Source organism: Crinia signifera, chromosome 12, assembly GCF_055691185.1.
Source record: "Crinia signifera chromosome 12, ASM5569118v1, whole genome shotgun sequence".
Classification (NCBI taxonomy): domain Eukaryota; kingdom Metazoa; phylum Chordata; class Amphibia; order Anura; family Myobatrachidae; genus Crinia; species Crinia signifera.
Window position 1 is genome coordinate 5,780,694 of NC_139228.1, and position 12,628 is coordinate 5,793,321.

Consider the following 12,628-nt stretch of genomic DNA (forward strand, 5'->3'; position numbering starts at 1 on the left):
CACTTGGTGCATGGAGCAGGCAGGACACTTGCACCACAGAGCAGTTTCTTGGGTAATGTTACACTTGGTGCATGGAGCATGCAGGACACTTGCACCACAGAGTGCTTTCTGGGGTAATGTTACACTTAGTGCATGGAGCAGGCAGGACACTTGCACCGCTGAGTGCTTTCTGGGGTAATGTTACACTTGGTGCATGGAGCAGGCAGGACACTTGCACCGCTGAGCGCTCTCTGGGGTAATGTTACACTTGGTGCATGGAGCAGGCAGGACACTTGAACCGCTGAGCGCTTTCTGGGATAATGTTACACTTGGTGCATGGAGCAGGCAGGACACTTGCACCGCTGAGCGCTTTCTGGGGTAATGTTACACTTGGTGCATGGAGCAGGCAGAACACTTGCACCGCTGAGCGCTTTCTGGGGTAAGGTTACACTTGGTGCATGGAGCAGGCAGGACACTTGCACCACTGAGCGCTTTCTGGGGTAATGTTACACTTGGTGCATGGAGCATACAGGACACTTGCACCACTGAGCGCTTTCTGGGGTAATGTTACACTTGGTGCATGGAGCAGGCAGGACACTTGCACCACTGAGCGCTTTCTGGGATAATGTTACACTTGGTGCATGGAGCAGGCAGGACACTTGCACCACTGAGCGCTTTCTGGGGTAAAGTAGCACTTACTTCACGCAGGTACCAGCAATAACCACCACGGACTGTCTCAGTTTAAACTTTTATTTTCAAAGTGCATTAGTCCAACAACAGTTGGGATTAAATTAATCAGCACACAGGTAACACACACACACAAAACACATTCCAGTGTACTCTGTACAGCAGGTGTAACACAAACTTCAAGTGAATAGTGCAAGGTGAGTAACACAAAGCATAGAAACCTAGAATCTGTGGCTGCCATCTCCTGGCAAATTCCGACGTCCCTGCACATTCTAATCGGCAAATGAGTCACAAAATGTTATTCTCATATAGAAGAGTTTGGGGTCTAGCATAGGCTGTATATCACCTAGCAAAAAATGGGCCCTACTGCTGTACTAACAGTAGGTCATTGGGTTGGGGTGTTGTCAGATCCATGTATGAGGCGAATGGGCCAATACAGGGTATGATAAGTCAAAACCTCGGATAGTCAGGGTAAGCTGTTCTTCAATTCATTCAGGGAAATTTGGCACAAAAAGGGTTAAAGAACAATGAATAGGCTCACTACGCAAATGTGCGGTGGCAGGAAACATGGCTGCAGACGTGGCAGTATAAGGCAATGGGATAAGGCACTAGTGGTTAAGTAAGGGATTGTCCCAGGGACCAGTCTATTGTGATAGGATTAGGAGGGTCCTAGCATTGACTACATCAGTGACTATGAACCAGTAACTCTGAACGATAACCTACACCATACAGCGACACAAAACCATCTTCCCATCTGTATAACATCGCCTCTGCTTCTGTTCTACCTCATCAGACATTGGACATCTTATCTATCTCAGCTGTGTGCAGGATGAGAGCAGTTCTGGTGGCATCAACACAGGACAATACAGTGCACATATCCTCAACACTAGTAGATAAGGCACTCTATTGAATACCTGGGGGAGCTATCGCTAAGTCTTTCTATGACGGTCCTCATCCTTGTACTAGTAGGATTTGTGTCTCTTCTCAGGGTCTTCCTTCTTGTAGGATTTGTGTCTCTTCTGGTCCTCCTCCTGGTGGTAGGATTTGTGTCTCCTCTCAGGTTCCTCCTTCTTGTACTTGTAGGATTTGTGTCTCTTCTGGTCCTCCTCCTGGTGGTAGGATTGGTGTCTCCTCTCAGGGTCCTCCTTCTTCTGCTGGTAGGATTTGTGTCTCCTCTCAGGATCCTCCTTCTTGTACTTGTAGGATTTGTGTCTCCTCTCAGGGTCCTCCTTGTGCTGGTAGGATTTGTGTCTCCTCTCAGGTTCTTCCTCCTGGTGGTAGGATTGGGGTCTCCTCTCAGGGTTCTCATCCTTATACTGGTAGGATTTGTGTCTCCGCTCAGGTTCCTCCTTCTTGTACTTGTAGGATTTGTGTCTCTTCTCAGGGTCCTCCTCCTGGTGGTAGGATTGGTGTCTCCTCTCAGGTTCCTCCTTCTGCTGGTAGGATTTGTGTCTCCTCTCAGGTTCCTCCTCCTGGTGGTAGGATTGGCGTCTGTGTCCATCTTCTTTCCATAGCTTGTGGTCATGGTGGTAGCGCTTGTTGTTGGCATCTTTCTCAGGTTTCTGATCGGATTTATATTCCTGTTGGAAGAAGGATTCAGAGTCTTCCTCACTGTGCTTATTGTAAGGTTTGTATTTATACTTGTGTGCTGTGCCATCCTTTTTATATGTGTTACTGTATTTGGTTTGATGCCCATGGTCTTCTGTATGAAACTGATCCTTGTTGTAGTGGTGTTCTTGCCAGTGTTGGTATTTGTGGCGTTTGTTATCTGGGTTATGCTTGTGGAAATGTCCCTCCTCTTTCATTATGTGATGTTCTTGGTAAGATCTGTTGCTGTGTCCTCCATCTTTCCCGGTCTTGATGTAACTGGGTTTCTCAGAATGGTGGCAGGCTGACTTTTCCTGTTCAGTAAAGAACTTGCTGTCATCGTCCACGTCATGTCGACTTGGCTGGTGGTGGGTTTTGTAATGGTGTCCCTTTTTTTTGTCATATTCGTGCTCAATGAATCCTGGTTCATAGTCTTCTTCATGCTGACGGTTTGGTGGCCTTTGTCTGTGCGCCTCAGCCGTCTTCAACGTTCCCTTATAATGTGCGTAGTCATGAAAGTCTACATCGAGGTCATCTATGGAGGCTTTCTTTTCTTTAGAAGGTCTGGATTCTACTTGTTTGAGGTCAAATTCCCGTTTCCCATGCTTGTTGTGGTGAATGATCGTCTTAGCAGATCTAGAAAAGGAATTCATTGTGCCCTGCAACATGTTATTAGAGGAAGTGCCAGTAGTGGAACGCATACATCATAGTCTGTGACACACAAGTGCTAGTGATTGGAGCACCTAAATCTAAGCCGGTGGGCCTCATTCACAGTTGGTGGGACTTCTATATTTGAGTATGCATCAGGTCTTTGTACAACTCTGATTGCTGATGGAAATTAAGCTGATCTTTTTAATGTTAGTCACCAGCCTGTCCAAATGGTGGAACAGCGTCGGCATCTATGTCCCGCCAGGGCGCACAACACTTGAATCCCCCCCATAGAGGTGAGAAGCGGTGATAGCCTTTATTATACAGGATGAAGCCTGACTCATGAGCAATATTTCTGCATGGAAAGGCATTTCTCTAATTTGTAGATTTTATCGGGGGAACCTGTTGGATTTGTGCGTGTATAGATTTTATATTGGCCGCTGAGGTCTTTATGGGTTACACTGTTTTTAGCAAGATATATAGTCTGATGATTGTACAGATCCGGGTCATTTCCAGACATCGCCCCCCCCCCCCTCTTCTCTATCAGGTATAATAATATAAAATAAGTATAACAGGACTGCCCTAATGCCTGACTCAGATCTCAGCGTAGATGGGAATTTCCCATCGCCCTGTTTCATTAAAGAGTAACCGGCCCAGGCAGTGTGCCGCCTGCTGCTGGTTACCCATATCCGGAGCTTCAGGGAACCAGCCTGGGTGTTATACTGCTGGTGTGGGTTGCTGATTTAAGCCACGAAGACATATAGCGCATTCTCTGGTTTCCTGGGTAACGCAAACAGCTTGGGCAGAACACAGTGATGACTGGGCTGGGGTATTTGGGGGACCTTAAGATCACTGCAACGGACAACGATCCAACTGTGAAGGAGGCCTACTGAGGCTATGCCACAGAGGTCACAAACGCCCCCCACCTCCCATAGTACAGACAATACTACTGTAACAAACGCTCGCCTCTGCTCCTCTTTCCAACTATGCCTTTGTCACATTACTGGTCATTGGATGGGCAGTAAATGGACTATTCTCTTCATACCGACCCTGGTTATAGATAACGGCCTGAATAACCAAGCCCTTAACGTTATATTGGGAGCAGATTATCCCAGTGCACAAGGTGGTCTGAGAGCTGTATATTACACTGGTAAGTCATCTATGCTTTTTCAAGTATTATCTTGAATGAATGACAAAAAGTCCATAACACGTATAGGGTGACAAATGAGCTCACCTTTCCATACATTTATGGATATTGGGAATTATTCTATACAAAAGAATTTCAGAGAACTATATTTATGTTGCCTATTTGGAATGGATCTTCCTTTAGTCGGACAAGGGAGAAATGACTGCGCAGTGATCAGGTGGTCGGGGGGGGGCTTTGGGATATGGTATTTCTGTAGAGGAACCATAAATGACCTATTGTATTGATCTGAGTAGCTACAGATGAAAGACTCACCTTTTCTTGGTAGCCGCTTCTCCAAAGAACTTGCTGTAGACATATCTCTCGAAATCGTCCACAAGGTCGTCATCCCCAGTCTCCCTCCTTGCCAGGTCTTCCAGGAAATCCTCCACGTCATCCACAAAGTCCTTGAAGCGGATCTTTTGGTGGGAGAAGACCGGCCCCTCGAAGAAGCCATCAAGGAGAGGTACAAGCTCGGGGACGTGCTTGGACAGCTGCGACTTCTCCAGGTAACTATGAAGGACCTCCTCAAATTGCTTCCTCTGGACCGGCTTCAGCTCCACGTTAAAAAGGTCAATGCCATCTTTGCGAGCGCAGTCCTCCAGCCCTGAGCATCCCTCTGGCACGCGATACTGATGATCGGAGAGCTTCTTCCAGAATTTGTTATGGTCATGGTGGCGATGAGGGGCCTCATGGCCATGTGTTTTCTTGCCATGCTCCCATTTCCTGTTGTTCTCCTCTTTGTGTGCATCCACAAAGTCCTTCTGCCCCTTGCGGGGATGGTATTTATCTCCTGCTTCTCCATGATGATGCCTTTCTGGATTTTCCTTCCAGTCTTTGCCAGAGTTTTCATGACGGTGATGGCCAAAGTCTCCGGATTTGTGATATTTGCCTTTGTCTCTCAAAGTATCGGTTTCGTGTGGACCTTGTTCTCTGTCTCCTGCCACCCCTTTCGCTCCCTCCCAATGCCGGTGCTTCTTGTCTGGCCAGTGCTGCTCCCGCTTCCCTTCATACTTCTTGCTTTTCCATTCTTCATGCTGGGATTCCCTATGGTCCTCTGCAGGCTGCCTCTTGCCATGTTTATAATGCGCTTTCCTCCCCTCTCCAGCGGTGGCAGAGATATTTGCAGCCTTGCCCGATTTGTCCACCCGTTTCCACTCTTTATGACTGAAGTCCTTCTTCTCTTCTCCGAGTTGCTCTTTCCTCCTCTGAGCGTGCTCTACGTACTTTTTCTCCCAGGTTTCAGACCTCTGAGTCTCCATCACCAGCCGGTTACTCATGTCCGAGATGCGTTTGAGCAGGCTACTCTCTCCCTCAGTGCCGTTCACTGTTAGATTATCCAGGTCTTGTCTAATAGAAGCCAACAGCAAGCGCTGCTTGTCCAACTCCTGACGAAGCATTTGGGATTCTGCCACCAGCGTCTCCTTCTGTGACAGGAAACCCTCGATCTGCCTCTTAGCAGAGTCCAGGTCCACTTTTAGCTCCGAGTTCTCCAAGACCAGGGCTTCCTTTTCCAAGCTGCTGCCTTGCAGGGCTTCCAGTTTCAGCTGTAGGTCCTGCAGTTCCTCCTTGGCAGAGAGGTGGGCTGTTTCCTCTCTGAGCAGGGCGTCCTTTAGTCTCACGTTCTCTTCCGTCACACCCAGGTGAGTGACCGTCGCTCCGCTGCCGGCATGAAGTAGGACTTCCAGTTCTTCTTTCTGCGCCTGTCATGGATTCATCCAAAGTACAAAAACAAGTTAGTACATTCCGCATGGACTTGTTTTCTGGTCACAGACATTGTACAATGCTTAGGGGTAAATGTACAAATCATGGCTGTCCGACCCAGAGCTTGAGGACCCAATTAGCTAAGGGGTGGACCGATACAGAGCTTAAGCCCTATAACGTCGGCCCGGCGGACTGGTGTAACCGCGGAGACTGGCACACACCTATAACATGGAGCAGAGAGCACTGGGCAGAAACAGTAGGTACCTGAAGTGTGGCCTGCATGTGCCGAATGTCCTGGTTCTCCTTAGCGACTTTGTCCAGGAGGCTACTCATGACTTGTAGGCTGCTCGGGTCTCCCGTGAACTGATCGGCATGTTTGCGAATCCAGTCCTGACAGAGACACGGACACAAGAGGTTCAGGCACAAGCAATGTAGAGTGACCAGTCCGAGGGCAGGAACGAGTACAGAGAACCGGGGAGATGTGTAGCAGGTCTGTGAGCTTCCAGCGTTGTGCTATAGGGGGATACAGAGACTACACAAGGCCTTGTATTCTGTTCTCTGTCGCTGGGTAATTGGAATGTACAATAAATTATGCACCCCCCCCCCCCATTCCTCTGACAGTCCCACCTTGGGTTCCCTTGTGGTGATGCTAGTTAGGACCCGGCGGGGGCAGTCCTCACCTGAATGTAGGCAATGCCTCCGGATTCCGTCTCTCCATCTGTCACGCTGCGTGCGATGATGGTCTGTGCATTATCTACACATGAGAGAGGGCGATGATCTCTCTGGATGATAGTACATATATGTCTGCTATGTTATAGTGCTCTGTACATCTGACTTACCACCGTCTGAGATGAAACCGCTGCCTGTGAAGAGAGATTAGACACATTAGGCCTGATGTCTGCACTGGGAGACCACCCGCCATACAGGACGCAACACATGGAAATGGTGCTCTCCCGCAATAAGGCGATATGTGTAACAGCCAGACATTCTGTTATTGGGGTACAGATATTCATGGGGATAACAAGACGGGCAGAGGGAGGTCTTGTCACATCTCACCGGAGAGGATCAGCAGTCCCACGCCAACCAGGGCGATTGCGGCAATGATGCATCTATTGAGGGTGAGAGAGGAGCCAGCATCTGCGTCCTGTTGTTCGGCCTCTTTGGGGCTGGGTCCAATACTGATGGGAGGAGCCCCTCTAGTTACACGCTTCCTGAGACCCTCCGTATCATCATCACTGCTGGAGCAGCTGACCTGTTCCAGGTCCTCTCCTGCAGGGGGCAGAGTGACAGAGGCAGGTAGTAACATGTAGGGAATCTCTGGCTACAGGAGCGAGAAGGGTCATTAACGCAGCTAGGGACACACGGGCCTGGTGACCAGTGAGGCTGGGATAATGCGGAGGCCACAGTGTATACAGTGCACAGGGAACCCACTCGCATACCCCTTTCCATAGAGCTGTACCTGGTCCTAGGAGGTTATGTCAGGATTTAATCCATAGCTCTGGGTGGAGTACATTATGTTCTGCGTCTCTTACACACCTGACTCCCTACGCCTGCAGGCGGGGCTGGGAGAGGGGAGGGGCCAACTACAGGCAAAACCATGTATGTGTCTGAGGAGAGGCTGGACGCAGAGATATACAGTATATACGCGTCATGTGCCGTATAAGCACATGGCTGGGGGGAACATATCCGCAGTACTGAGCACTAGCTGCAGCATCTTATTGGCCAATAGCAGCTGGACTCCACCCACTGATTTGCCAGCTATGTTATATGATGTCACGCCCACGGCAGGAGGCTACAGGACCCTAACATCATAGGACCTGGCGATAGGCCTGCTCTTTCTGTTATGTAGCTCATGCAAGACACCATGCATAACGCAGAACCTGTTCCGCTAGTGGCGCTCTGCCGCCAGGTCCTCAATCCGCCCAGTGGCAAGGGGCCGGGGAAGAACTGCGCTACCTTCTCAATGCAACTTGCTTCAAGACAAGAAGAAGACAGAGAAGGGAAGGGTGGCGTTATATGAGGTCATCACATGCATTACTCAGGGAGGTACGAGGTGCCACAGTCACAGCTGTTGGTATGAGGCACTGACCCACTCTGCTGGTGATTCCTGGGCTCTGTTTGATGAGCGGCTGGCCCTCATCCCCAGCTGTGCTCTCTGGCTCCCCCGGTGGTATGTCCAGCTGCTCCTCATGTATTGGAGTAGTGATGCGGGGTGGAGGAAGCTGGGGCTCCTGGGATACAGATAGTGATGTCATCCAGAAGTCACAATAGGGATCCCTGTTACTTATTACTATGTAACCTTCTTACCGTAACATCCTGGACGCTGCTGGAACCCTCATTCTCCTCCGTCTGAGACTGCACGGGCGGCCCTGATATCACACATACATGTATTATACGGTGCGGTGATAGGACAGACACACGCATGTGCTATACATGTATTATACAGGACGCGTCACACACACAGGCCCAGAATACAGGGAACGCACTACAGAGAATATAGCACAGGAAAGCAGAACATTGCCCCGCATCCTTCCCGGCAGTGTTATCGGGGATGTGCGCAGAGAATATAGCAGCAGAACATTGCTCCGCATCCTTCCCGGCAGTGTTATCGGGGATGTGCGCAGAGAATATAGCAGCAGAACATTGCTCCGCATCCTTCCCGGCAGTATTATCGGGGATGTGCGCAGAGAATATAGCAGCAGAACATTGCTCCGCATCCTTCCTGGCAGTGTTATCGGGGATGTGCGCAGAGAATATAGCAGCAGAACATTGCTCCGCATCCTTCCCGGCAGTGTTATCGGGGATGTGCGCAGAGAATATAGCAGCAGAACATTGCTCGGCATCCTTCCCGGCAGTGTTATCGGGGATGTGCGCAGAGAATATAGCAGCAGAACATTGCTCCGCATCCTTCCCGGCAGTATTATCGGGGATGTGCGCAGAGAATATAGCAGCAGAACATTGCTCCGCATCCTTCCCGGCAGTATTATCAGGGATGTGCACAGAGAATATAGCAGCAGAACATTGCTCCGCATCCTTCCTGGCAGTATTATCAGGGATGTGCGCAGATTACACAGCACAGAGAATATAACAGCAGAACACCGCTCCGCAGCCTTCCCAGCAGCAATTCACCATGTATGGAGATAGTCAGGAGAATGTTACCTGCAGATTGTTCCGGCAGCTGAGCATGTACCGCCTCGCTCTGTGCCGCCCCCACCGTCTCCACCAGGAGCCCCTGCAAGAGAACAGGAAATGCTAGGAATGAGCGGAAGGTTGGGAAGAACTGGCAGGTTGAGGTTAGAGGCACGAGGCACAGACGCAGAGGGGGAAGTACAGCAATGTCCTACATGATATATGTGTAATACACGCTGGTAAGGGACCATGAGAGACACGCGGCCTACTCTGTGGTACTGGCGCCCAGCGTGCCCACATATTGCTGCCGTTTCCCTGCCTGCTCGGTGTGGGTGAATGATGTCACGTGACGTCAGTGCCAGCCCCCAATTCAGACAACGTGCAGCAGAACACTGAGGGCAGGATGTATTAAAATACATCGCCACCCTTCTCCGTCCGCCCGCCGCGATGCCAGCGCATATGTACTAACATATGCGGCTGGCATCGCGGTGCGGTAACGGTGACCCCCCCGCGATACCTGTACTGTGGTGTGAGTCTACTCCCCGGCGCCTCCTCCTCCCCCTTGTAGCCGGAAGGACGTCTGGCTGCAGGGGGGAGGAAGGGCTTACCTTCCGGAGTCCAGGTGCACCTGCAAGAAGGTAAGCCCAAGGGAGGGGGAGAGGGGGGTGTCACGAGCCCATAGGCGAAATCGGTGCGGCCGGGCAATAGTACATAGCAAAATGCTGTAAAACAGGGGTTTTACCGCATTTTCCCCTTAGTACATCCCAACCTAAATCCTGGGCTACCTGTGTGCTGAGAACAGAGGATCAGCAACCACCAGATGATTCCTCTTCTGTCCGGGGGGGGGGGTGTCGTGCATTCAGAGGGGCAGGCAATAACCTTCTTGATGGCCTCTGAATATACGCAGCCTAGTGAGCAGGCCTGAATGACCCCATAGTATGTCTATGGGCCAGCCTCTCTGGGGAGTTAGCGCAGTCACCACTAGAGGGCACCTGAACCTCTATCTGGACAGGCAGGCCTAGTGATGGGGTTACACAGCTCATCCTTGTGCCTTCTACAGAGGCGGAGGTGTTGGTTACGTGCACCCCTCAGTTTAGGGGGTGTATCCCTGCTCCCTGGAGGAGGTCAGACAGTGCCACAGCTTATTCTATTGTCCTGTTTCAGTGCCCAGAGAAGTGGCCTGTGCCCGGAGAAGAGGCCTGTGCCCAGAGAAGAGGCCTGTCCCGGTGCCCAGAGAAGTGACCAGTGAAGTGACCAGTGCCCAGAGAAGTGACCAGTGAAGTGACCAGTGCCCAGAGAAGTGACCTGTGCCAGGACCCAGAGAAGTGACCTGTGCCAGGACCCAGAGAAGTGACCTGTGCCAGGACCCAGAGAAGTGACTGGTGAAAGTGCCCAGAGAAGTGACCTGTGCCAGGACCCAGAGAAGTGACCTGTGCCAGTGCCCAGAGAATTGACCTGTGCCCAGAGAAGTGACCTGTGCCAGGACCCAGAGAAGTGACCTGTGCCAGTGCCCAGAGAATTGACCTGTGCCCAGAGAAGTGACCTGTGCCAGTGCCCAGAGAAGTGACCTGTGCCCGGAGAAGGGACCTGTGCCAGTGCCCAGAGAAGTGACCTGTGCCCGGAGAAGGGACCTGTGCCAGTGCCCGGAGAAGTGGCCAGTGCCCGGAGAAGTGGCCAGTGCCCAGAGAAGTGGCCCGCTACGGTTGCTCAGGAACAGAACGCAGCCAGGCCGGGCCGGTACTGGTGGGAGCAGGGACTCCTCAGCAATCTTATGTTACAGTCACTATAACTAGAAGAACAGACATAAGTATAGTCACTGGACTGAAAGCTCCTGGGGGCGGTGATAGAAGGGAAAGGCCGTCTATGACGTCACTAGAGCTCCTGAGGACAGGGTCGCTGGTGACGTCACAAGAGTGTAAGCTCCTGAGGACAGGGTCGCTGGTGATGTCACTAGAGTGTAAGCTCCTGAGGACAGGGTCGCTGGTGATGTCACTAGAGTGTAAGCTCCTGAGGACAGGGTCGCTGGTGATGTCATTAGAGTGTAAGTTCCTGATGACAGGGTCTCTGGTGATGTCACTAGAGTGTAAGCTCCTGAGGACAGGGTCGCTAGTGATGTCACTAGAGTGTAAGCTCCTGAGGACAGGGTCGCTGGTGATGTCATTAGAGTGTAAGTTCCTGATGACAGGGTCTCTGGTGATGTCACTAGAGTGTAGCTCCTGATGACAGGGTCTCTTGTGCTGTGACTAGATTGCTAGCTTCTGTGGAGAGGGGTTTTCTGGGGATGTCACCAAATGGTAAGATCTTGGGAATAGTATGTGATGATGGCACTGCTCTATATGCTCCTGGAATGGTCACATACATGTAAAGTTACAATATATTGGATGGGTTTTGTTCATTATTACATTGGACCTGTAACGGGGAGGAGCCATTTCCTGTCATGGGGAGGGGGAGGGGGAGCGGCAGCTGCAAATACTGAGATATAGGTACAGTCAGGCTTCACCACAAGCACAACCCCTGCACCCCATGTCTACTAAGCTGTGCGTAACCAGTCATAGTGAGAGCGTACTTCTGTGTTCGGGATCACCCAGTTGTTCTCCGAGTCTCGGCTCTCAGACCGTCCGACATCCCTCAGCCGGCTGTGCACAGTGACTGATCCTGGGGAGAACGGAGAGACGCATTATAATGGTGTCACAGGCCATGCAGATTGTAGGTGATGGCGGAGTTACATTGTTCTCATGCCATGTCATTATGTCACCAAGAGAACATCCTACAGCAGATGGATGACGTCACAGTGTTCCCATCAGACCCTGTGCTCTATACATACATGACATGGGACATTTACCACGCATCATGTGCGCCACCACGTCTAACTGCCGCGGGGCATCCCAACCCTATTACATCACTGCTGCTACTCTCAGCGCCAGCCACGCCCACCACGTCTAACTGCTGCGCTCTCTACCCTGGGGCATCTCAACCCTACTACATCACTACTGCTACTCTCAGCGCCAGCCACGCCATCGCATCTAACTGCTGCGCTATCTACCCTGGGGCATCTCAACCCTACTACATCGCTACTGCTACTCTTAGGGCCAGCCAAGCCCACCTCGTCTAACTGCTGCGCTCTCTACCCTGGGGTATCCCAACCCCATTACATCACTACGGCTACGATCAGCGCCAACCACGCCCACCGCATCTAACTGCTGCGCTCTCTACCCTGCGGCAGCCAAACCCTACTACATCACTACTGCTACTCTCAGCGCCAGCAACGCCCGCCGCATCTAACTGCTACACTCTCTACCCTGTGGCATCCCAACTTCATTACACTACTTCTACTCTTAGCGCCAGTCACGCTCACAGTGTCTAACTGCTGCGTTCTCTACCCTGGGGCAGCCCAACCCCATTACATCACTGCTGCTACTCTCAGTGCCAGCCACGCCCACCACATCTAACTGCTGCACCCCAAACCCTATTACATCACTACCACGGTTACTCTCAGCGGCAGACACGCCCACCACATCTAATTGTTGCCCTCTCTAACCTGGGGTAGCCAAACCATACTACATCACTGGTACTCTTTACCTAGAACGGCGCCCGTCGCGGGCATCGCGGGTACATTTATGTCTGCCCGCGACGCGACCGACGCGATGCCCGCGATTTTCCCATTGAAACCCATGTTAAACATGAAAAATCGTGTCGGTCGCGTCGCGGCCG

General features: G+C 51.3%; 1 protein-coding gene across 1 annotated transcript in view; it reads right to left on the minus strand.

Annotated features, from left to right (window-relative positions):
- Positions 1–713: 713 nt before the first annotated feature.
- PBXIP1 (PBX homeobox interacting protein 1) overlaps positions 714–12,628 on the minus strand; it is a 36,670-nt gene continuing 24,755 nt past the window's right edge. Inside the window, exons 4-14 of the mRNA XM_083167200.1 lie at positions 11,484–11,572; positions 8,948–9,020; positions 8,096–8,157; positions 7,878–8,019; positions 7,669–7,761; positions 6,845–7,057; positions 6,628–6,651; positions 6,469–6,542; positions 6,053–6,178; positions 4,361–5,787; positions 714–2,889 (exon numbers count right to left, since the gene is read on the minus strand). Coding sequence (XP_083023326.1) covers positions 1,629–2,889; positions 4,361–5,787; positions 6,053–6,178; positions 6,469–6,542; positions 6,628–6,651; positions 6,845–7,057; positions 7,669–7,761; positions 7,878–8,019; positions 8,096–8,157; positions 8,948–9,020; positions 11,484–11,572 — 3,584 coding nt within the window. The 3' untranslated portion in view covers positions 714–1,628. The remainder of the gene's footprint in view (positions 2,890–4,360; positions 5,788–6,052; positions 6,179–6,468; positions 6,543–6,627; positions 6,652–6,844; positions 7,058–7,668; positions 7,762–7,877; positions 8,020–8,095; positions 8,158–8,947; positions 9,021–11,483; positions 11,573–12,628) is intronic.